Below are 26,206 nucleotides of genomic sequence, written 5' to 3' on the forward strand. Positions count from 1 at the left end.
GACCAAGACCACGTCTCCTGGGCCCAGTGTCCTCAGGACCCTGCCGGAGGGCAGATGGCACCATCGACTGACACTGGGCAGTTTGCCTAGTGGGTAGGGCGTGGGCTTTGGAGCCAGAATGGCTGTGTTCAAATCCCAGCTCTGCCACTTCCTGGCTGTGTGATGTTGGCAAGCCATTTGACCTTCCTGTGCCTCAGTTTCTCTATCTGTGAAATGGAGCTGTATTTAGGATGAAGTGAGTGAATAAACAATACGTGTAAAGCCCTCAGAACATATGTAAGCAGGGCCAGATCATTCAACAGGCACGGTAAGCACGGTGCTTACCTTGCCTACCAGGTCATCTGTAGTGAATAAGTTCACATTTTTTCACCACATCAACGATTCTGCTTCTAGGTACGGCTGGCATCTGTATCTCTCGCAACCCCATGGCACCTTCCTACGGAATCAAAGCCTCTTTTCAAATTTACAATCCCTGACAGGGTGGATGATCCACTACAGATTAGGACGTAAGCACAAGTAAGCCTATGCTTTCCTTGCTTATTGGGTCATCTGCCCCTGTATGTAAGTAAGAGACATGGTGGAACTGTGTTCTTCTTGTCCATTTTCATAATCAAGTCGAGGTATCGCCATTATAGCTGCAGAATCCCTACCAAGTTGGCTCACCCCTGCCCAAGTACCCCTTCTCCACCCCTCCCTCTCCGGCACCCTGCCCTTGCCCACAGCCAAATGAGGTGCCACCCCTCTCTGCTGTGACAGTGCCTGCACTGACCCCCATTGTAACTTTGACCACACAATACAATGAAGGCTGGGGTCTTGGAGCTCTCCAGGGTTGAGACATGCCTTATTTATCTCCAGCTTCCCGGGACCCAGCGCAGAGAAGCTTCTTCAGTAAAGATTTGTTGACTAAATGAACGGCCACCGAAGCAGCCAACTTCAGGATAGTTAAAATGGCCCACAGTTGGCACATTCCATATGGCAGAACTCGGGCAGGGTCCTGAGGTCACGGGGCCCAGCAGACGTGGTCTTGGACCTCAAGTTGCTCCTAGTCTAGGGCAGTGGTTTGATCAGACCATCTAAGGAACCGAGCTCACCTCCAGCATGTGGCCTCTTTGCTGCTAGTGGGTTTTTGGCCAAGAAAACATTTTGAAAATGCTTGGATGAGTTTTGCAATATTTCTGCACTGATTCACTAACTTAAACCTACGCAGACGCCTCGGTGAGCATACGGGACCCTGACGATAGTATCCCAGCCGGCCTGTGGGCCGTCACCCTCAGCTCTGACACAGATGGGGTCTTCTTCTCCTTCCCCGTGTTAACTAGGAGTCCCAGCACCTCCGCTCACGCAGAGAGGCGGCTGTCCCCGCAAACGCCTGGGTACTTGATCAAAAAAGCACCTGGCTATTGAAGCGGAGGCTCTTTTCTTCCCTGAGAAACTGGGATTTGGAAAATCTCTGGGGACAGCTGATAGCTTCCAGCAGCCCCTTCCACAGTTACACTTTGAGTGCCCAGGGTTAGGGCCCTTGTGGTGCTGCTGTCTCTCCTGCCCCACACATTCTTCCCAGAAGGTCCCATCAATCCCTGGGCTTCGGTCATCTCTATTCCTATTCTGTACTACCACCCTGTTAGTTCCCCATCCATCTACCCAGTTGCCTCCTGAACACCCCCACACACCCTGGACCCCCCCCCACACACACACCCTTCAGACTCAACACGGACATCATTGCCCCTCACAGTCCTGCCACCCCCTTTTCCATATTCCACTCATCAGAGGCACCGTACCCTTGATTGTTCTTGGAAAACTTCAGAGCCTATCCTGGGTTCTCCCCACCCCTCCCTCACCCCTTGTCAGTTAGCTCCATTTCTCAGACCTCAGAGGTTTGGCCTTCCCTCTCCCAGCTCCCAGCTGCCCTCAAGGTGAGCCCTGAGGTCTTTCTCCCTCCTGGGTTTCCTGCCCACTCTGCAGGGAGCCTCTGAAGGCTGTGGAACATGCCAGGGTTCTCACCTCTCTCCCCTCTATGATGGACCTGCTTCCCTCTGTGACCACTGAGCCAGAAGCTCCCCAGCCTCTTCCATCCATTGGCTCCTGACCCCTTCCTCCAAGAACCCCCCAACCTGAGTACAGACCCTGAGCATGAAGCAATGGTGTGTGACCCAGGGTCCACCCCATCGCTCCTCCAACAGGCAATCAGCATTTGAAGGGTTGGCTGTCTCCCTGGGCCCATGCCCCCTACAAGAGCCCAGCCTCCTTCCTTCTCGGCCTGCCTTGAGTCCAGCTGGACTCCCCCAGGCTCCTCCTCATACCATCCTCTCCCTCCAAGCAGAGCTGTTTCTCCTTCAGTTACTGGGATCACAGGATTTGGAGTCAGACAGACTGAGTTCAGATTCTTAGTTTGGATTCCCCCAGAAGTAGACCCTGAGAGAACTCAAGGGTTGGTGACATATTGAGGAGGTGCAGGGAAGCTGGATGGGAACAGAGAAAGTGACACAGGGAGGGGCTCCTGCCAGGAAACACAGCAATCCCACTCAAGGGGTGAGGGAGCTAGGGTATCTATACAGCAATGTCTGTGGCACCCCTGCCTTCTGTGAGTGGTGGTGGAGGAAGCTCCCAGGTTCCGGAATACAGGTGCTGGCAGCTGGAAACCACTGGAGCTTCCTAAAAGGTCTGAGAGATATGGGCTGGGGTCTGACGCATCTACTGTAACTGCTCTGCCACTGACTAGCTAAGCTGCGTGACCTTGGGCAAGTTGCTCCTCGTCTCTGAGCTGAATTCCCTCATCTGCAAAATGTGGGCAGTGATCCTGGCCACAAGAACTGAGGGTCAGAGAGGATATGAGATCAGGCATAAAGAGCCCTTTGCACGGGGTAGGTGGGCAGGGAAACACACAGTGGGCATTCAGCAGGCTCAGCTGAGCTTTGAACATTGTAACTTCACTCTTACATTGGCTCTTGCCTTTTCTATCTTGAGCCAGGCCCTTTCTCTCCTTTTACCTCCCGTTTCTATTTGCTTTCTGCTCCAGACATTTGTTTTCCTAGTGAGTGCCCTAGATTCTGCCTTACGGTCTCCCCTACAGTGAGGCATATGAAGTCAATGCGTTCTAAGCTGCCAGAAGCATCCATGGCCCAAACAAATTGTATCCACTGTCACCTTCCTGACTTGGCAAATTCTATCCCAGACCTACAACTAACCCTGGCCTGGACTTGAGCTTTGTCTTCGCTGCCTGCCTGCCTTTAATGCATCCTCATCTCCCTTATTTCTCAGCATCCCAACTCCCATCATGAAGGCTGGGGCTGCTATAAGCAAAGCACTTGCAGGCTGAGACGCCAGCCTCAGTGTCCCCATCTTTAGTGTGTGTCGATGGGATAATGCAGGGTATAGGGGAAAGTTGGCCTGGCTCATCTCTAGGGGTTCTTTCTCCTCAGACAGCCGACGAGTCTGTAGACCAGGCTTCCATGGATGAGGCCACTTACGGGTGGGATATCTCTCATGGCGGCAATCTAAGCGAAGGTCCTCTTCCTCGTTCCCATCTCTCTTCTCGATCCTGTAAAGGGAACAAAAGCCTGTGTGAGAAACAGCGGGCTGAGCTGGCACAGATCCAGGACCTGAAAAAGTGCCTGTAGTCCTTCCCCATTGCAGGACAGTTTGCAAGACAACCTTCCACCCACTGCCCCGTGGGATCTTTACCACAACCCCGGGAGAGGGTGTCATTAATTCCATTTTATTGGTGAAGAAACTGAGGCACTGGGAGGTGTTGCAACCAGCCCAATGCCACAAAGCTAGTAAGTAACAGGCTGAAGGGGAGGCAAACCCATGTATTCTCACAAAAAGATATTCAGCTATGTGTAAACGGTATGTTACTGAAGAATGTATGCAGCTTGATCCCGTATCTGTTTTGAAAACTATATACTGAGAGGCACAAAACTATTTGGCAGGATATATACCAAAAGGTTAATGGTGATTACCCTAAGTAATGAGAATAAAAATATAGAGGGTTAAATCTAGAGCCTTTTTTTTGCTTAACTCTACTTTTTAATTTTGTTGGCAATGGACTTGTTTCTTGTTTATTTTGTTGTTGTTGAGAATATACTCAGCAAAACATACACACCAACAGTTTCTACGTGTACCATTTAGTGACACTGATTACATTCTTTGAGTTGTACAACCATTCTCATCCTTTTCTGAGTTGTCCCTCCCTCATTAACATAAATTCAGCACCCCCTAAGGGTGAGTTGCTGTTGTCACTTTGATCCCACAAAGATAGTTCTTAAAAGAGCATAATACTGAAGGCAGACCTTTTCTTACTGGTTAAGCTAAACTATTGTTTGGTTTTAAGAAGACTTCAGGAGATCTTTTTGGTTTAAGGTTTAAAGATCATCTCAAGGCAATAGTTTAAGGGGTTTATCCAACCTTCATGGCTCCAGAAAGTCTGGGGTCCATGAGAATTTGAAATTCTGTTCTGTGTTTTCCTCTTTTTGGTCAGGGTTCTTCTACAGAATCTTTGATCAAAATGTTCAGTAATGGCATCATCCTGAGACCAGAAGAATAAGTTGGTGGCCAGCCACAACCGATGACTGCCCTGACAGGGAGCACAACAGAGAACCCCTGAGGGAGCAGGAGATCAGTGGGATGCAGACCCCAAATTCTCATAAAAAGACCAGACTTAATGGTCTGACTGAGACGAGAGGAATCCCGGTGGTCATGGTCCCCAAACCTTCTGTTGGCCCAGGACAGGAACCATTCCTGAAGACAACTCATCAGACATGGAAGGGACTGGACAGTGGGTAGGAGAGATATGCTGATGAAGAGTGAGCTATTTGTATCAGGTGGACACTTGAGACTGTGTTGGCATCTCCTGTCTGGAGGGGGATGGGAGGATAGAGAGAGTTGGAAGCTGGCAAAATTGTCACGAAAGGAGAGACTGGAAGTGCTGACTCATTACGGGGAGAGCAAGTGGGAGTATGGAGTAAGGTGTATATAAACTTATATGTAATAGCCTGACTTGATTTGTAAATGTTCTCTTGAAGCTCAATAAAAGCTAAAAAAAAAAAAAAAAAGTTCAGTAATGGTAGCCGGACACCTTCCAGTTCTTCTCTTCTCATGCAAAGGAAGCAATTGTTCACGGAGGCAATTAGCTACGTATTCCATATCCTCCCTGTATTCCTGACTCTCCTTCTTTCTCTGTTGCTCTAGGCGAACAGAGATCAATTGTTATGTCTTGGATGACTACTTGCAGGCTTTTAAGGCCCCAGGTACCACACAATGAACTAGGAAGTAGAAGAGAAGCACTAAACACATTATTAGGCCAATTAACTGCGATGTCCCATGAAACCATGACCCTAAACCTCCAAGCCAAGGAACCAAATCCCATGAGATTTTTGGTTGTACATAAGAAGCCTCAGCAGCTACCCTTTTTTATTGTTGTTGTGGTTGTAAATATATTTATGGCAATGGACTTTTATTAGCTGTATAATTTTTCTTAATTAAATTTAAACACTTTCTAAATATAATTCTGCATATTAACAAAACTCCTTGTCTTCTAACTTCTAGCACAGTGATCTTTTCCACCAAAACCGCAGGAGTTTTTCAAGTGTGGTTTCCCTCCCCAGCATCATACGACTACCAGTTCCAGAGGGTGCTGCCCCTATTGCCGTGGCAGGGGATGATGAACACGGATCAGAGGCTCAGAATATCACTCTTGGTCAATGACACGTAGAATGGAGGCAGCTGCATGCTCCCTGACACGGTTCTAGACCTAGACCCTCATTCCTATCCCACCAATGACTGGGCCAGAGAATGGGTGGGACCACATTCACTTATTTCACTCCTTCATTTGTAACCCAGATAAATTCCAGAGCTCCACGTGGCCCAGCCCAAAGGCACATCACATTTACAGAATCACGATCTAGTTCCCTGAAGTAAAAAATAATTCTAATCATTATTGTATCTCTTAAGGAATACTGAAAGTCCTCTAATTCACAATCTCCAGCCCCACTTCTCAACATTTTTCTCCATTCCTCTCTTTGCTTTTGCATGCCTTCAGCTGTCCTGAAACCTTTTTCGCCCTGTGTCTCACTCTCACTGTTTCCCCCAAACTCTCTCCAGTGCCTTCAGCATGGTGTCTCCCTTTTTCTCTACCCTTCCTTCCTTCCCATGCTTATCCTCTTTTCCTTCATGCAAGTAAGTCTCAATGCCTTCCAAAAACAAAGCCCCATACCTGTCTTTTTGATTCCTCCCACCACCTCTTATTCCTAATTACATAGGAATGTCTAGAAGCTTGGGGTTAGGTAGGAGTCAGGGGGGGATTTGGTAAATGACAAGGAAGCAATGCTAGAAATGTCCTTAGCAGAAGGGAGAGAAATACTCATAGATGGATAGTTTTGGTCCCTGAAATCATTCATTCGTTCATCCGTTCATTCGACAGGAATTTCTTGAGAACCTACTCTGTGTAGTCTGCACTAGAGGCTGTGTAGAAAACAGAAATGTCTATTTCACAGTCTGTCCTCAGAGAGCTTCCAGTCTAGTAGGAAAGACAAGTTCGTCTTGACAAGAGTTGAATAATACCACACGAGGATTGCTCAAGCTGTCTGCACCAAAGCACTAGGCTTGTGCTTCCCAGAAAACAGATTCTGAGTGCAGTTTCTCTTTACAAAGTTCTCCCATGGCCTTTGATGGTAGAATAAAGGATCGTGTCCTGATGCCTCAGGAAGGCAGATTGTAGCTCAACGTATGGGAGGATGTACGTCATCGTCATCATCATGGTCTTCTCTTTTAATGGAAATGTCTTTGTTATTTTCCTAATAACACAGGTTTGTTGCAAGGGAAAAAAAAAATCTAACCTCATAAAGAGAGTGAAGGTCACCCTATAATCACACCTCCATGTAGTGAGAGGTGTTAGTAGTTTGGTGTTTATCATTTTAGAATTAATACTTTTTTTTTTTTTAATAAATTGCCTCAAATTAAGCATCCCTTATAACTTGATTTATTTATTTTTTACTTACCCACAAATTTCCAAAATCCTTCCATATCAGCCCACATAGATGTCACTCATATTTTCTCTCATAGTTGAATGAGAAAGAATAATTGATAGACATTTAGTTGTTTTCCAATTTTTCCATTCTTCCAAACAATGTTATGGGGAATATCCTTGCATGTATATCTAACAAGATGGTGAGTTCCCCATCACCAGGGGTACTTAAGCGGAGGCTGGAGTATCACCAGTCATAGAGCTCTAACTGGATTCAACATTGGATGGGAGGCTGGACCAGATAACAGCCCCAACCTCAACCTGAAGCACCAGCAACCTGGCCATATCCAGCATCTTTGGGTCAATAGATTCCACCCCACCATGCAGTGGGCTGCCCACATCTTCCTGCACTTCACAGCCCTAGCCTTGAACCAATTCCCCGATCCACCCCAGGATCCCAATTCTCATGGCTTCCTTCTTGAGATCCATCTTCTTCTGGGCCTCACGCTGGGCACCCCTTGGGCTCTCCTGGGACCCTCAGCCCTGGCAAGAGGGCCCCATAAGCCATAGGGCTATTGCTTAAGGAGAAAGGCAACCCAGCCTGGCATGGCCCCTCTTAGCCCCTCCCCAGTCACCTAACCCTTGCTGAGAAGCCCCAAGTTCAATAGGTAGCATATCAAGTAACGCCTGCCACTTAACGAGTGTCTACGGTGCGCCAGGCCTCGTGCTGGGTTTGGGGGCCACAGGGATGACTCAGATGACCTTGAGATACTCATATTTGTTTTACACAAATGATCACAGCTTAGCATGCTAATTTTTAACCTAGAATGATGGTAAGAAGGTTGGCAGGCACAATAGAGTTGGCAAAATTTTCTGTCAAAGTCCAGACGGTAAATATTTGAGGCTTTGTGGGCCACAGCTACTCAGCTCTGTCCTTGTAGCAAAAGTAGCCACAGACACAACAGAAACAAACGGGTGTGGCTGTGTTTCAGCAGAACTTATTTACGACGGAGTCCCTGGGTGGTACAAATGGTGACCAATAGGTTTGGGGTTTGAGTCCCCCCAGAGGTGCCTTGGAAGAAAGGCCTGGTGACCTACTTCCAAAAAGTCAGCCACTGAAAACTCCAGTTCTACTCTGACACATATGGGGTTGCCGTGAGTCTAAGTCAACTCAGTGGCAACTGGTGGTTTATTTACACCCACAGATGGTGGGCTGGATTTGGCCCTGTTCTTGCCTAGTGCTCCTCAACCTTGACTGCACATTGAAATCACCGGGGGAGTTTAAAAAAAATACCCCAGGTGATTCTAATGTACAGCCAGCATGGAGGACCACTTGCGGGGAGGCCAGCAGAGGCCTCACAGAGAAAGCGACACCTGAGCTGTGTCTTGACATGCTCGCTTTTCCAAGAGGGAGCTGAGATCCAACCCTGGAGCTGCCTGTCTTCCTACTTGGCTGCATTGCCATTCTGGAAAAAGCTGGTTTCCTTAAGCAAATGCAGTCCTCTCTACCAGATTCACCAGCGAAAATAAAAGGCTTGCGGAGCCTGCAGGATCTTGGCAGTCATCTGCTGAGTGGCTAAGACTTGGCAGGAGTTATGGGCAAGGGATAATGACCCTTTGCGGGGCTGAGGGTGTCAGATGGCAGTGAATGCTGGCAGGAAACACACAGAGGACAGGGGATGCTTTGGGCATGAGTGAGAATTTGGGCCCTGCAGCGAGGAGGAAACTGGTTGAGCCTTAAACCAAAAAACACCAAACCCACTGCCATCAAGTTGATTCCAACTCATAGCGACCTATAGGACAGAGTACAACTGTTTCCATACGATTTCCAAGGAGTGGCTGGTAGATTCGAACTGCTGATCTTTTGTTTGGCAGCCAAGCTCTTAACCACCGTGTGACCAGAACTTCAGTTGACCCTTAGGTCTACTATGTACAGGCAGCATGACCTTGTACCACACACTTAACAACTCCGAATCTCAGTTTTTGCATGTACAAAATGGACATAATAATGGTTATTATTGTTAGTTGCTATCAAGTCAGCTCCAACTCATGGCCATCTTCTGCATAACACAACAAAACGTTGCCTGGTCCTGGGTCATTTTCATCATCATTTGTATATTTGAGTCTGTAGTGACTATTCCAGGTCAATCCACCTCACTGAGGCTTTCCCTCATTTTTGCTGACCTTCTATTTGACCAAATATGATGCCCTTCCCTAGTTATTGATCTTTCCCAATGACTAAGGTAAGCAAAATGAAGTCTTGCCATCCTGGCTTCTAAAAACCATTCCAACTGTATTTCTTCTAAGACTGATTTGTTCCTTCATCTGGCAGTCCACAATATATTCAATATTCTTTGCCAACATCACAATTCGAATGGATCAATTCTTCTGCCTCCTTTTTCACTCTCCTGCTTTTGCACACATATGAGGCTATTGAAAAGATCATGGCATAGGTGAGGCGCACCTTAGTCCTCAAAGTAACATCTCCACTTTTGAAAACTTTAAAGAGGTCTTTTGCAGATTTGCCCAATACAATAGGCCGTTTGATTTCTTCATCGCTGCTTCCGTGACAGTGGCAGTTGTCATCTCAATACTAACGGTACCACCCCGCATCACTGGGATGTTGTAAGGATAAAGCATAGCACCTGGCACAGGTAAGGGCTCAGAACTTGTTAATTATCATTGTTAACTTGTTTAATAGTCTGTCTTCCCCAGTCAGCTCCAAGCTGAGAGAGAAGAGGTATGGAGTTTATCTCATTCTCTGCTCGTAGCCTCAAGGTCTAGCGCAGTTCCTGGCACAAAGTATCTCAAGTAATGTTAGGAAGGAAGGAAGGGAGAAGGAAGGAGGAAAGGAGGTGAGGAAATGGAGAAAGGCAGCCTGAAGCTAAGCACAGCTCAGAAAGGGGGCAACCATGGGTTGGTTATCCAAGGATCCTGAACACTGTGTCAAAAGGAAGGAAAAACTACTAATGTCACTGGGTGACAAGTGCTTTGATTTGAACTGTAATTTCCTGTAGGAAATATGAACAGTAATTTCCGCAGGAAGTATGTGTTTTCTGAAGACGAATTTTTTTTTTAATGGTGGCGTAAGAAATTACCCACAAATCTGCATCAGTGCCCTGGAGGGTTATGGCATGATGCTTGGTGAGAAGCGGGACTCAAACCAGGCAGCCGGAGGTCTGGGCAGTCCATGTACTCTGTTCACTGTTCATTCCCATGTGTCCCTTCCCCCTCCGGGTCTCGGTTTTCTCCTCTGTGCGGGGTTGGAGTGGTGGTTACATCACTTACCAGCTATTTGAGTCTGGACACGTCCCTTATGCTGAGTCTTGGTTTCCTCATATGATATTGTTCTCTGCTGTCAAATTGGCCTCCAACATATGATGACCCCATGCATAACAGAACAAAAAGCTGCCTGGTCCTGCCTAGGGTTTTCATTGGCTGATTTTCAGAAGTAGATTGCCAGGCCTTTCACCTAGTCCATCTTAGTCTGGAAGCTCTGCTGAAACCCATTCGGCATTATGGCAATGTTGCAAGCCTCCACTGACAGACAAGTGGTGGCTACGGATGAGGTACACTGACCTGGAATTGAACCTGTGTCTTCTACCACTAAACCACCACTGCCCCCTTCATCCTATGATACATGGGCATAATAATAGCACCTACCTCTTAGGATGGTTGAAAGGATTAAATGAGTTAATACATGGAACAGTCCATTTATTCAGAGTGCTTAGAACACTACTTGGCACACAGTAGGTGCTCAACAAATATATTACTATTATTGCTTGTCTTCGTTTCCTAGGGCTGCCATGACAAAATACAACAAAGTGGGTGGCTTTAAAGAATTTATTATCTTACAGTTCTGGAGGCTAGAAGTCCAAATCAGGGTATCGGCCATGTTGATTCCTTCCGAGGGCTCTGAGAAACTGTTCCCTGCCTCTCTCCCAGCTTCTGGTGGCTTCTGGCAATCCTTGGCTTATATCTGCTTCTGTAATCACTGGACGGACATCCTTCTGTCTAACTCTTCATGTCTGTTCTCCTCTTTTACAAGACACCACTCAGATGGGATTGGGATCCACACTACTCCGGTATGATCTTATGTTAACTGATAACATCTTCAAAGACCCTATTCCAAACAAGGTCACATACACAGGTACTAGGGGTTAGAACTTCAAAATACCTTTTTTTGGGTACATAATTAATCTAAAACATTACTATTGTCATCATCCTCATCTCTGGGGGTCTTTTTATTTTCATTTATTTATTTTTTATTTATTGTGCTTTAAGTGAAAGTTTACAGATCAAGTCAGTCTCTCATACAAAAACTTATACACACCTTGCTATGTACTCCTAGCTGCTCTCTGCCTAATGAGACAGCACACTCCTCCTCTCCACCCTCTATTCCCTGTGTCCATTCAACCGGCTCCTATCCCCCTTTGCCTTCCCATCTCACCTTTAGACAGGAGCTGCCCACATAGTCTCATGTGTCTACTTGAGCCAAGAAGCTCACTCTTCACCAGTATCATTTTCTGTCTTATAGTCCAGTCCAATCCCTGTCTGAAGAGTTGGCTTCAGGAATAGTTCCAGACTTGGGCTAACAGAGAGTCTGGGGACCATGACCTCTGGGGTCCCTCTAGTCTCAGTCAGACCATTAAGTCTGATCTTTTTACAGGAATTTGAAATCTGCATCCCACTGTTCTTCTGCTCCGTCAGGGATTCTCTGTTGTGTTCCCTGTCAGGGCAGTCGTCAGTTGTAGCAGGGCACCATCTAGTTCTTCCTTCTCAGGCTGATGTAGTCTCTGGTTTTATATGGACCATTCTGTCTCTTGGGCTCATATTTACCTTGTGTCTTTCTTTATCTTTGGTGTTCTTCATTCTTCTTTGCTCCACTTGGGTCGAGACCAATTGATGCACCTTAGATGGCTGCCTGCTAGCATTTAAGACTCTGGGGGCCTTTTAAGCTCTGTCACTCTGTGACTCCACATTCACTTCCACCTCATGGTTCCCAACATGGGGGACAATTAATTTTAATATTTTCATTACTCTGCTTTCCTAAACGCACACACCCCCTTTCTTCCCTTCAGTCACTTAGATCTGAAACCACTGTGATGTCCTCAGAAAAGGGACCCTTCGGATGAAGCAGAAAAAGGCTTCAAAGAATCAAAAACCTTTGGATTTAGGGCAGAGGGGACCCCCAGTGTGTCACAGTACCGCCTTCTGCCCCTGGAGACACAGAGTCACCCCTAACTGGAGACAGGAGAGTCAAGAGTGAAAGCTAAGCTTGAGTTGATGCTGTGTGTCCCGGGAGGGGTGACAATAACAGATGTACCTGCTCAGACTTTTCAGTGAGAAATAAATGTCAAATGTTTTAAGCCCTTGTTATGTTGGATCTGTTTATACCCATTCAAACCCACATCCCAACCAATAAATAGCTCATCACAGGGTCGCCATCATCGTCAGTCTTATTATCATTCCCATTTTACAGATGTGAAAATTGAGGCTGAGATAGACTAGCAACTTGCCCAAAGCTTAGTGGTATGTCGAGTGTTAACAAGTTGGCTCACCAAAAGAAAAAAGAGCTCTGATTTGCACAGTTTGTCAAATTCCATGGTGCAAACGCCCCCACCATGACTGACTTTAAGCTACCACGCATTAGTCGCCTGCCCCTGAACACAGAGGTGGGAAGAGGTATGCACCATGGGCCCCAGTGAGCCCGTGGGGCCAGCTCTGGCACACCCTAAAGTTGGCTGGTGCAGGGTTGGGACTCGAACTTAGTTGATATGTCCCTGGAGTGTAGCTTGCTCCCATTGCTCCCTGCGGACACCCCAGCAGGCAGGGGATTCTCCAGCCCCAGCCTGGATACACCCTGGGTTGTGAGGTCCTAAGGGAGGGTGACGTTAGAAACCGCCAGCTCTGGCTCTCCTACAACTGCCAGCAGCTGTACCAACAGTGCTCTAGGGGGTGACAGCAGGGTCACGCATCACTGTCCCGAGTAATCCACAGCAGACTGGGAAGACTGAGGCTAGGGGCTTACTCTTTTCTAGAGAAGTGTTCAGAGCAGTTGGCAGAACAGGGAGCCTCTGTGGATGGGACAGAACCCATGTCTTGTCTCCATGGGAAGCCCCACAGTACCAGTGTGCATAATTCCAGGGCCGAATGCAGCCACAGCAAGCCAGGTATCGGCAGCCAGGAGCTGGGCAGGCCTTGTCCCTGGTGTGCTCGGCATAGGTGCTGGGCACCCAGACCTCCCCAACACAGTGCTCCCGACATGTTGCCCACCTCAAGAGGCCCAGTCTGTGGCATCTTCGAAGCCAGCCAAGCTCTTTCCCCGGCCCCAGGCTGGCTTCTCTTTCCCAAATCTCCAGCCACTGCCTGGTGCTAATAGTCTATGTGCTATGCCTCTCAAACTGCCTTCATGTCCAGTCCACCATGGACCTGTGCTTCTATAAAATACAACACAAGTGAGTTACTAGAAAATGAAAGGGAAAAAAACACATGCAAGCAGCAAGCTTGGACGTCCCAGCAATGCCAACTTGCTATGATAGTTTCTAAATGCTTATCTCAAGTTCAGTACAGTGGTTAAGTAATATGGCTAACAAAAAGGTTGGCAGTTCGAATCCACCAGCTGCTCCTTGGAAACCCTATGGGGCAGTTCTAATCTATCACCAACGATGTTCACAAAGGGGCACTGGTGTGGGGACCACATTCTATCTAGACGACCTTCTTCTTCCCCTTGCCTTTGCTAGCCACATCCATCTCCTGATCCCATGACCAGGGCTGCATCTGCTCTGTCCTGCGGCCCAGCCCAGCACTCCCCAAACTTTAAGGCGTCCACAAGTCACCTGGGAAGTTTCTTAAAATATAGATTCTGACTCAGCAGGTCTGGGGTGGGGCCTGAGATTCTGCATTTCTGACAAGCTTCCAGGTGAGGCCGATGCTGGTGGTTGGCAGGTCACGTTGGAGGAGCCTTTGGCTCTAGATGGAGCCCTGGTGGCACAGTGGTTGAGAGTTCAGCAGCTAACCAAAAGGTCAACAGTTTAAATCCACCAGCTGCTCCTTAGAAACCCTATAGGACAGTTCTATTGTGTCCTATAGGGTTGCTATGGGTCGGAATCAACTCAACGGCAACGGGTTTTTGGTTTTTGGCCTTGGAAATATGTGGCCCTCCACTAAGCTTCAACCCAGCCATCCTCCATGTGGCTGTAGGTGGCCGTCCGATGGGCCCTGGGAGCCAGTCTCCTCCCCACAAGTCCTGGTTGCATATGGGCATCTCCAGAGAAGTTGTAGTGGTGCCAGTTGGGCCTGAGGACTACCTCCGAGCCTCCCAGGCACCTCCCTTCCATCGCTCATCTTCCCTCCAGTTGTCTGGTATTTAGGAGAAGATGTGGGTGTCCAGGGAGTGCCCATCCATCCCAAATGTCCCTTCCACATCCCTTTGGTGGTTTCTCCACCTCCAGGACCACTGTGTGCTCTTCACCTTCCTTGCATGATGGCGTCGGTCAGCAATCTAATCGTGTGAGCCTGCTCGAGGTCCTGCAACCTCCGCGGCGCCATCTTTAATTTCTGGGCGCTGCACTTCTCTCAAGAATAAACAGTGATTTCAAAGGATCCTCACAGGGAGTGGCAGACTGTAAGGCAGCGAGAAGTAATATTCCAACAGTGAAAACAGACGGGAAAGTCGGAGTCGTGACTGAAGACATCGCAGAGGTTAAACATCCAGGCAACAGTTGTGGAGGACAAAGAGCACATTAATTTTCCATGATCAATTTACAATGGGATGGACAATGGAATTAAAAAGAATTTGGGGAAATAAATGACCACATCTAGTAAATTAAGATTCTATAACATCACATCAAAAGCGCCGTTCCAAGATAGGAGGAAATAAATGGTTTTTTTAAGAAGATTCTTTTTTTTTTTCTTTATTTTATGAGTAATAGAATCATAATAAAAAGCATTTGGAAAATAACAGAGAAAAAGATACAGCTACCCACAGTGTCAACACTGCAGTCTAGTCTTTATATGCAGCTTGAAGTTTTGTCTCTCCCTTCTTCAATACTGGGTTCTAAAAAAACACACCTAGATATTAGCACCTTGAGATGCTTTTCAGAACTGCATAAGTTAGAAATTTTCACTCGGAAATACAAATAATCACTAGCATTACTGGAGCCCTGGCCCCCATCCCATTGCCACCTTCAATAGCCTCTAAGCGGGTCCTGCCAGCCCCGAAAGCTCCACAGACAATGTGAAAACCTCTAGACTTGGTTTGCCTCACAAGTCCCTCCACCATCCAGACTTGGACACAGGAAACACAGCAGTGAGCAGAGTCACAAAAGTGGAGACCCCGAGGTGTGATGCTGGTCAGCTCAGCTGGCATGTGGGGAAGAGGCCAAGCAAGTGGGACCTTGGCAGCTTCCAGAGGGCAGAGGTTACCCTTGTCTAATGGACTGCCCAGGGACAGACCCAAGGGGTCCCTCCAAAGACATCTTCCTTTCTGTTCTTTGTCACTCTCTCCATCCAGCCTACTGTTTGGGAGTGACAAGGTGAGTGGCCATGGATCCCTGTCTCCGTGGGCTTACACAAACAAAAATCTAAAACCCAAACCCATCACCATGGGGTTGATTCCAACTCTTAGCAACCCTATAGGACAGAGTAGAACTACCCCATAGGGTTTCCAAAGAGTGGCTGGTGGATTTGAACTGCCGACCTTTTTGTTGGCAGCCGAACGAGCTCTTAACCACTGTGCCACCAGGGCTCCTACAGAAACAAAGGCAACATTAAAACGAGGATAGGTTTTGTGGGGAGGGTTGGCAGGGCTGTGAGGGTGACATAGGAGGGGAATTTGGACAGATTAGGAATTGACAAAGGGGAGGAGGTAGGAGGCTCTCCAGGCAGAGAACAGCAGGGTCAGTCAGAGGTTTCCCCGGGGCCAGGAGAATGACTCATCTGGGCCCTGAGGCGGGCCAACAGGGGGTGTGGAGTGTGGGGGGAAGGATACAGGGCCAGATCACCAAGGGCCTTGTGAGGAATGTGAGGCCTTGAAGGTCACTCTGATGTTTTAGGCAGAAAGATGGGGGAAATGCTACCCTGATCACATTTGCATATTGCATGGTATTCTGGCTGCTGTGAGAACTGATCAGAAGAGGAAATGGATGTGGGAAGACCACTCAGGAGGTTGTTGGATTTATCCAGGGGGGCGCTGACAAAGCACTGAGCTAGGTGAAGGCACTGGGGACAAGGGAAGTCAGCTAATGGAGAGAACACCCAATGGATGTGTGAGATTTGACGAGGTTAGGGGACGACGGGAAGGTCAGGAAGGACTTGCAGATTTTGGTCTTGTACAGTACAGTGTTGACGGAGAAAGACGCTGAAATGGGGTTGGGCTTGGAGGACAGTGGCATGAATGAGTTCAGTCTTGGATATGTTGATTTGAGGTGATCTTGAGGAACGTGAAGAGGCAAGTGGACATGAGCTGGGCAGACTGAAGAGGACTCCGTGGACATGGGAGTCCCTGGTGTAAGCATGGCCACCGAGGCTGTGGACTCAGGAGATAACGTAGACTGAGGAGAGAAGGGGGCCTGGAGTGGGACCCTGGGAGCATCAGCACAGAACCAAATGAAGAAGGAGGGCCAGGAGGAGGCCAAGGAGGGGGATAAGGCTATAAAAGAAACGGAGAAGGAACAGCGAGGGGATCAAACCCAGGAAGAGTGGATCTTGGGAGCCGATTCAGAGAGGGTGTGTATGCGGCTGCCGCCAGGTGCTTTGGTGGAATGAGGAGTGGAAACCAGACTGGAGTGGGCTGTGAAGCGAGTGGGTGGTGAGGAAGTAGAGTTGAGTCCTTCAAATCGGTTTCCCTACAACTGACAGGAGAGAGAAGGGCTGGGGTTGCGGATCAATGTGCTGCCTCCAGGCCAATCACCACTGTGTCCACACCCCAGCTCCCTGAGCGAGGTTGGGATGCTTCCTGTTGGCCTCAGAGCCCAGTGAGGAAGGAAGGAGGCTTTGGGAGGGTTTCCTCTCCATCTTGGGAAGATAAATTCACTCCCTGGATGGTGCAAATGGTTAACACACTTGGCTGCTAACTGAAAGGCTGGAGGTTCATGTCCACTTGGAGGTGACTTGGAAGAAAGGCCTGGTGATTTACTTCCGAAAAATCAGCCAGTAAAAACCGTATGTGGCACAGTTCAACTCTGACACACATGGGGTCACCATGAGTTGGAGTCCACCTGATGGCAGCTGGTTTTTAATATTCAAATAGCTGCTACCACCACCACCCCACACCACCCCACACCAGACCTGTAGGTCTGATGAATGCTTCACGTGTCTTTCAAAAGTTGGCTCAAGGGTCTCTTCCGTGAAGCCTTTTCTATCCTATACCTCCCCTGCCCTGGGTGGGACTGATGGCTCTGGCCTTGCAGCTACATCTCGGTGATCCCCACCACGGCACCCACACACATCTGTCTCGCCCACTGGACTGAGCCAGGGGGCTTCAGGGGCCAAGCACATAATGCAAGAGCCAGGGCTCTGAGGGGTAGCTGCTCCTCTGCTCTAGTGAAGGGTGCCCCACAGGAACGCAGGCCCACCGTGGCCAGATCTTTGGCTTTTTTAGGAGAAACCAGAAACCTCGATCTTTAACATGAGATCTCCTGATTTTAACAACACAGCCCCAAATTAAGAATTTCTAAAACCACCATGGGGCCAAGCACTACTGGTGGCATAGTTAACAGCTACAGCTGCTAACCAAAAGGTCCGCAGTTCAAATTCACCAGCGGCTCCTTGGAAACCCTATGGGGCAGTTTTACTCTGTCCTATAAGGTCACTATGAGTCAGAATCAACTCCAGGGCAACTTTTTTTTTTTTTTAATGGGGTCAAACAGCACAGCTTCAGGCAGGATTCTCCGAGACCGCCAATGTGCAGTGTGACTCTTCCTCAGACAGGGGGCGCCCTTCAGGATTCTCCAAGGGTCTCCAGTGTGCAGCGTGATCCCTCCTCAGGCAGGGGGCGCCCTGTACCCAGGGAGGTCTCTGAAAGGGTGGAGGGGGGGACCCTGGCTTTGCGCCAGAAACTTGTGTCATCTCATGTTATCCTCACAAGGAAGAATAAGCATTAGCCCATTTTCCAGCCAGGAAAACTGAAGCTCAAAGAGGCGCAGGGACTTACCTGAGGACTCACAGCTAGTAAACAAAGCCTGGCCTACTTCTTCATGCACTCCACAGCGCTAAACGCGTGCACACAGGCAAGACACTTGCAACAGTGCCTGTTAACAATAGAATTAATTATGAGTCCTAATGAGCACTGTGACTTACTGAGCCTTTTCTTGTAGGTGCTGGGACAGAGTGGCGACACTCATCTAGTGCGCATGCGAAGGAGGCAGGCAAATGAACAAACAAGTATTGCGCCGGAGCGAGACCGGCTAGAGAGAGAGGCGCCCTGACAGGGCGATCCGGCCACTGTGAAGGAGGCGCAATGTCTAGCTGTGGCTGAATTCCCTGCAAGTCCGATCCAACAGGTCTCATTTTCATCTACATGTTGTTAAACCAGATCTGAACATAAAGTATTCAAGAAAGACCAATCTGCAAATATTTACCTTTCACTCGGCAGCTTTCAAACTACACCCCCCTCCCCGGAGGTTCCATTAAGATGCCCTTCTAGGGGACAACAGACAGGGTGATGGTACCAAAAAATCAAACCCCAGACAGGGTGATGCTACCAAAAACCTAAACCCATTGCCGTGGAGGCGACTCCGGCTGCCCCACAGAGTTTCTAAGGAGCTGCTGCTGGATTCGAACTGCAGACATTTTGGTCAGCAGGCAAACACTTAACCACTGCCCCACCAGGGTAATGTTGTAAGGGTTTAATTCCAAATGGTTCTCAGGCTGGGACAGGTGAAGCTGCTCAGAGTCAGGGGAGTATAGGGTCTCCTCAACACACTTGTATACTGGCCTCTCTGTCTACACACACACACACACACACACACTACCATATTTCAAAACTCCTGGAGCCCATTCAGAATCTGCCCAATGGCTCCTCAGACTCCTCAGCCTCCATGAGAGAAGATACCAGTGGAGTGAGGAGAGGAAAATGGTTCAAGAGCTTTCTGTTCCCTCATCCCATGGCACCCTCAATCAGGTGGACAGCACAAATGGCATAGATGAAGTGGGATCCACAATGTCCCCCACAAGCGTTTCCCCACTGACAGGAAGGCTGGGTTTGGGACACATGGGGAAGGGAGACCAGCAGCCCTCTCCCATAACACACATCATCCCATTCCCCCATTCTGCATCCACGACCTATCTCTGGCCTGACTCACGCCTCACAGATGGGAATCCCCCCGCCACCCTTACCCTGTGACCCAGGTCCTACCTCAGTGTGGGGCAGAGTTTACTAATCAGTCATGAGAGGTGCACAGCAAGGGGAATGACTGGGTGGCTCGGAGCTAGCCTGCCTGGGTTCAAATTCTGGCTCTGTCACTTCCCAGCTGTGTGACTTTGGGCAAGTCACTCCACCTCTCTGTGCTTCAATTTCACATCTATAAAATGGGAATGATGATAAGACCTACCTCACAGATTGTTGTGGGAATCAGTTGAGTACCATCTAAAGCATTTAGAAGACGGCCTAGCACAGGGTAAGCACAATATAAGCATTTGCTGTAGTTATTGATAGGATTTTTACCAGTATTATCTAAAATTCCATCTCCATCTGCATCCTAAACTAATTATTATCAAGGTCATACTTCACCCTGGGTCCAGTGAAGGCATTAGTAGCACAGGCGACAGTAACTCTCTCTCTGTCTCTCTCTCTCTCACATACACACACACACACAGAACACACATATGATGTCCTCTGTGTGCCAGGCACTATGCCAGCCCTTTACATAGGTTATCACATTTGAGCTTTCCCAAGGTCCTGAGAGCTCTAGAATCTCTCATTGTGGGTTACAAGAAACAGGGCTCAGAGAGGCTCAGTGGCTGGCTCCAAGTCACAAAGCAGCAAAGAACTGGAATCCTGACTCAGATCTGGGGGCCTCCAAACTCCCTGCTCTTTCCACAGGACCCTCTGTCCCCCAGGAAGTAGTAAACGTGGGCAGGTGGGGCCACAGATGTCTTTCCCTTGTGTCCCTGGCTGCAGTTTCGGGACACTGGCTGATGCAGAATTTCAGCCCTGCTTCTGAGCTCGCCTGCAAAGCTTCGAGGAGATCTCTCTGTGAGCTCTGAGCTCTTTGCAGGGAAGGCACCAGATAGATAAATAAATAAATAAGTAGAACAGCCCAGCTAAGCTGAAATGCTCTCCTCGGAGGGGAAGGGAAATAAAATTTGATGAACCTCTGCATAATGTTCAAGTTAGGAACGTGTGAAATGATATTCTGCACATATGCTGGGAAGCATCCATCTTCCCCCACATCACCGGGGCCTGAGCAGTGAGGGACCATGCAAATTGGGGCACCACAAATGGCAGCTCCCTGCTGGAGGGGTACAGAGAGGTTGTAGTCTACCTCAGCAATAGAAGGTGCGATTTGCCCACAGATGCCCGAGGAGGCGGACCTCCCACAGCCAAGGTGACAACTGACCACAGGGTTAACTGAACTGTTTTAGACATCAGGCTGCTCATATTCCTGCAATAAACATTTACTGAGCACCTACTCTGGGCCCTGGGCTATGCCACCTTCCCAGTGAACGTGTCCTCTCCACATCTGGGCTGAGGAGGCAATCCCGATCTGGCAACAGCTGATAGCACGTCTACCTGTGCTGGGCACAGCATCTCTCCCAGGACAACAGCTGATAGCATGTCTACCTGTGCTGGGCACAGCATCTCTCCCAGGACAACAGCTGATAGCACGTCTACCTGTGCTGGGCACAGCATCTCTCCCAGGACTTAGGAATGGGGTGCTGGGACCTGAATCTGTTAGATGGAGGCTTGAGCTGAAAGGGCATGAGGAAGTCAGGGTGGAAATCTCCAAAGAGAAAACTCAGCCAATCACCAAAAATCATTTAATGAGCACCTACTATGTGCCTATAGAGGACCAACGAGGGTGAGGGAGACCCCGGGTGAGAGGGACTGGCACAACAGCCTCAGTGAAGGGTTCGAACACACCAGCAATCATAAGGTGACGCAGGACTGGGCAGCGTTTCATTCTGTTGTACATAAGGTTGCCATGAGTCAGAGTTGACTCGAGGGCAGCTATCTATCATCTATCTATCTATCTGTCTGTCTATCTAATGTACCTATCTACCTATCTAATCTATCTATCTAATCTACCTATCTACCTATCTAATCTATCTATCATCTATATCCATCCATCCATCCATCCATCCATCCATCCATCCATCCATCCATCCATCATCTGTCTATCTAGTGCAGGTGCTCAGGATAGACTGGGGAACGAGACAACCAAAGCCTTCTATCATGGAGCTCACAATCTACAAACAATAGACTAGCAAACAAGAGAAATAAACAATGTCCAGTTGAGCCAGATGCTATGAAAAGACGGTAATGGGATAAAAAGTGATGAGGACAGGGTGGTGGGAGGGTGCAGATTTAGACCAAGTGAATAAGGATGGCATCACCGAGCAGGGAGCATCTGAGCTGAGACAGGAGTGCACCAGCCTTGTGAGGGTCTGAAAGAAGAGGGTTCCAGGCAAGGGGCACAGCAAGTGCAAAGGTCCTGAGGTGAAAATGAGCTTAGAGTGCTCAAGGGACGGAAAAGAGGCCCACGTGGCAGAGGAGAGACGGTGAGTCTGTAATAGAGAGGTCCCTGTGTGGTCCCGCCAGGCCCCACCATGTGACTCCTCTGCTCGGAGCCCTTCCACGTGCCCCACAGAGAGGCCAACTCTTCAGCACTGCCCAGCTCTACCGCCTCCTTTCTCCCTTTCCCTTCTCAGACTCTGACCTTCATCATCTTGAAAGCTTTTCAGTTCCCTGCCACTGAAAGGCATCAACCAAAAAAAAAAAAAAAACCAAACCTATTGCCATCAAGTCGATTCCGACTTACAGCGACTCTATAGGACAGAGTAGAACTGCCCCATAGAGTTTTCAAGGAGCACCTGGTGGATTTGAACTGCTGACCTTTTGGTTAGAAGCTTTAGCTCTTAACCACTACACCGCCAGGGTTTCCCTGGAAGGCATCAGTGTATGTCTAATTCTGGTGCCCTGGAAACAGGCCCTGTCATAGGGATCTGGGTACAGGTCATGTATTTGGGAGGTGGCCCCAGGTTTCTGCTGAAAGCAACTGGGGCTGGACCCAATGGAGACCTCTGGGAGGACAGCATGCCTCAGCGCTGTCTCATCCAAGGGCTTAGGAAGCTGGGGTCCTCATTCACCAACTTCTACCAGCCGATGGTTGAAGGCTGCTCCTAGGAGCATCAATGCCCTGGAGTCCCAGTGAGCCTATGTGTGGACAGATACCCCAGGGTCAGAGAGAGCCCTCCAGCTGAGAGTCACATGTGTGGTAGTAAGAAGCCCCAGCCTGCATAAGAACCCCAGTGCTGAGCAGACACCAGCGGGCACAGCAGCATCTCTGTGGACTCGAGCTGGACTGCCTGCTTTTGCTTCTGCCTCTGCCTCTCCCATCTGGGTGGCCTGATCTCCAAGGGCACCGCCAGCTCTGACTTTCTTTATTTCTCTTAACAGCCATGCAGACCTGGGTCCTAACTCCCCCTCCAGCACTGTGCAACCTTAAGTGTCTTAACTTCTCTGAGCCTAGGTTTTCCTCATCTGTCAAATGAGACTAATAGTACTAACTGCATAGGGCATTGTCAGTGAAGTGAAGTGCATCAGGCGCAGGACCCAGTACACAAGGAGTCCTCAGAGATGTTAGCTGTGATGGTTGACTCTGACCTCGGGCTGCTGTACCATCGCTTCTCGTCCAGGAAGAAAAGCTGAAGAGCATGGGGGCTCCAGGCCCAGATATACCATTCTACAGGGACAGGAGCTCAGGATGGACAGGCTAGGGTGTGGCCAGGACGAAAGTCAGTGCAGCCCTCTCCCTGCCTCTGCTACCACTGACTGAGACAAGCCTGGGAGGCAGATGGAGCTCAGATAGAGCAGCATATGCTGCGATGATGTGGGACCTGCTGTGCACACAGGCACATCTGCTCTGGGGATGTAGGGTGTTCTGAAGGAGGGCTGAGGAGTGACCAGGCCCAGTGGCCCCCCTCAGCCCGGAAGACACTAGAGCAGCTAAAGAGGTGCAGGTTAGAACCAAGCTGGAGAGCAGTCCGTGGTGGCTAGCCCACAAGAACGCCTTTGGATGGATCCAGAAGGACAAGAGCAGAAGGTGAGGCAGATACAGCAGGACTACTGGGAGGGAGGAAGGGCTCAGAAAGCCCAGGTCTCAGGCTGATGATGCTCTGAGTAGCTTCATCAGTAGAAGGTGTCTGGGAGGAGTTCTGCCTAAGGATATCTTCAGCTTCTGAAATACTGCCAGCCAGCCAGCCATCTGTCTGTCTGTCCTTCCCTCATCTGTCCATCTATCCATCCATCTGTCCGTCCGTCCATCCATCTGCCCATCCACCCACCCGTCTGTCCACCCATCTGTCCGTCCGTCTGTTCATCCAACCATCCATCCGTCCATCCATCCATCTATTCACCCAGCCATTCAGCCATCCATCTATCCACTCACTCACCCAGCCATCCATCCATTTACCCAGCCATCCAGCCATCTATCCATTAATCTATCTACACATTCATTCACACCTCTACCCACCTATGTATCCACTCATCCATCCATCCCTTCATCTATCTACCATTTATTGTCACCTCTTCTATTCCCAGCTGGGCTCTGAGGACTCAGGTGATCAGATGTAGCTACTAATCTTGAGGAGCCCTCCTCCTCTAGCAGCCATCACCAGTCCCAATGCTGGGTTCTCTTTTCACTCAGTGCTGTGACAGAGTCCAAGAAAGATACCTTGGTTCAGCCTATTTATGCTTCTGTCATGGCCCTAAGAGCATAGTGCCAAATGGAAAACACTCTAACTTAGTTCCCTTCTGGGCTTCTCAGGCCTTTGATCACGCAAGCCCAAGGCAACCTCATGCCCCACAAAACATTAAAATTCCCCAAATAGTCCAGCCTAGTGTGGTCCAAACTCTGCCTCACCCAGCCTGCGTCTTCCTCCCCACCGTTTCCCAGAAAACCTTTGTCAGACCACTCCACTTTTTGGCTGAGGCCCTGTAGCCACAGAGCCCAGGCCCTGGGCTTCAGATTCCCAGCGGTGGCTGGAGGTGACCCCATGTGCACTGACCTCTCCCGGAAGTACTTGATGGCCTCAGGGTCTATGAAGGTCGGCTCCTCCCGGTAGCCCTGCTCAAAGACCTTGCGCTTGTGCCGGAACTCAATGACCGTCTTGGTGTAGGAGTTGAGCGTGGTGACAGAGGCTGCCATGCAGCAGGTAAAGGAGCCCCACGCCAGGCTGCCAAGAGATCAGGAGAGAGATGCCACAGTGAGGGTGGGCAGGGGATAGTAAATCTCCTACCAAACCATACCTTTATCCATTCCTGCATGGCTGCCTCCCAGGGAGGACCCTGAGCAGGTGCTGCAGTAGAGAAGAATAAGACATGGTTTCTGCCCCACTCAGTCTGCTCTGGGAGGCAGAATTATCTGTACAACGTGATGCTGATATGACAAGAGTTCATTATTCAGAGGCAAGAAGAGGGCGAGTCATTTCACCCAAGGGGGCTGTCATTAGGAAGAGTTACACAGCACACAAAAAAGCTTACGCTGGGTCTTGTAGGATAAGTGAGTGTTTGCCAGGGGAAAGTGTATTCCAGGAAAAGGAAACAGCATAGGCAAAGCCACAGCCCATAGGGAGCATCCCACACTGTAGGAGGCATGGGATGTTAGAGTGAAAAAAGCATAAGATTAGTTCAAGTTGATTATGCAGGAGTAGAGAGGGCCAGACATCCTAAAAGCTGGTTTTTCATGAGCTCTGGTGACACACTGGTTAAGAGCTTGGCTGCTAACCAAAAGGTGGCAATTCAAATTCACCAGCCACTCCTTGGAAACCCTATGGGGCAGTTCTACTGTGTCCTATATGGTCACTATCAGAGCCAACTTGATGGTGCCTAACAACAACAAACTACTTTTGTTCATGTGTGATCTTGGGCAAGATGCTTAACCTCTCTGGCTCATATTCCTCATGTCCACTGAAAAATGGACATAATAATAGCGTTGTTGAATGAGTAAAAGGAGATGATTCATTAAAAAATCTTAGAACAGTGCCTGGCACACAGTAGGCACTCAAGAAAGTTTGCTATTGTTAATATCATCACTATTGTTATTAACATTTTCGCTACCCACTTCTCTATGACTTGGTTTCCAAGCTCTCCCTCTGGGATATTGTTACAATAATCTGTTGGCTTGCTACTCCACACTGTCTCTCTCCACAGCTGGGGACTCTTGGCTACACTCATCTGATGTGTATGTTGAGCCAGGTCAATGCTGGAGACTCTGACCTGTCCAAGTCTGGAAAGAAGGGAAGGGGAGGTATGGAGTGAGGAGACAGCCAGCCAGGTGCTAGTCCTTCTATGACCATTCCTGTTCCAGAAATGGCCTCCTGCCTGATTCCTCTGGCCAAGACTGTGCAATAACATTTAGTACCAGAAGCGGGGTACCTGCCTTGCTCTAGCTACACTTGGTCTGTATCTGGGTCTCTTTATCCTGTACTCTGCCTTGATACCTGATTTCCTCCAAATCAAGGGCTCAGTTTTGCTGTTGCCAGCCCTGTACTGTCTCAGAGCCTCAGGCCTCCCTGCAGCCTGCCCACCCAACCAGCCTCTGAACATCACTGACCCTGCATCCCAATGGTCAGGTGCAGCCCACCTCCAGCACCCACTGCTCTTCTTTCTGTCAGGCTCAGGGCACCGTCGAAGAAAAACAAGGAAACCTGAATATTTAGCCTTTCTCAAAAGCACCCTTAAGAACCATCTATTTCCTTTACTGGAAGACCCATTAGTGAAGAGATTCTCCAATTTTTTTTCACAATAAGGAGCTAATTTAGATCTTCCAGAAGCCCTGAGTGTCTGTAAGAGACAGCTTTGGGGGTAGGCCTGGCCTCTCTAAGAATTGCCCCATCCACCAACGGGCCTAGTATGTAACTTGCACCCCCTTGGCCATAGATGACCAAGGGCTGAACATCTGACCAAAGTTGGTCCAATCAGACACTCTCTTCGGAACAACAAAGCAGAAGGTTCTAGTTTAATCTGTGATGTCTGCTTGAATTAGCTCAGTGGGAACTTGGAACTTGAGTAAGGAGAAT

At 48.9% G+C, this 26,206-nt stretch overlaps 1 protein-coding gene across 4 annotated transcripts in view; it reads right to left on the reverse strand.

The window, feature by feature from the left end:
* Positions 1-26,206, reverse strand: part of GSG1L (GSG1 like) — a 275,751-nt gene that overhangs the window by 10,374 nt on the left and 239,171 nt on the right. For 3 of the 4 annotated variants that reach the window (XM_064295755.1, XM_064295754.1, XM_023558882.2), the window contains 2 exons: positions 24,194-24,361; positions 3,468-3,538 (listed from right to left, as the gene is read on the reverse strand). In XM_064295755.1, the coding sequence (XP_064151825.1) occupies positions 3,468-3,538; positions 24,194-24,361 (239 nt within the window). Of the gene's footprint in view, positions 1-3,467; positions 3,539-19,427; positions 19,486-24,193; positions 24,362-26,206 lie in introns of all 4 variants that reach the window. The other variant, XM_064295753.1, reaches the window with a different exon arrangement.

This window comes from Loxodonta africana, chromosome 12 (genome assembly GCF_030014295.1).
Source record: "Loxodonta africana isolate mLoxAfr1 chromosome 12, mLoxAfr1.hap2, whole genome shotgun sequence".
Classification (NCBI taxonomy): domain Eukaryota; kingdom Metazoa; phylum Chordata; class Mammalia; order Proboscidea; family Elephantidae; genus Loxodonta; species Loxodonta africana.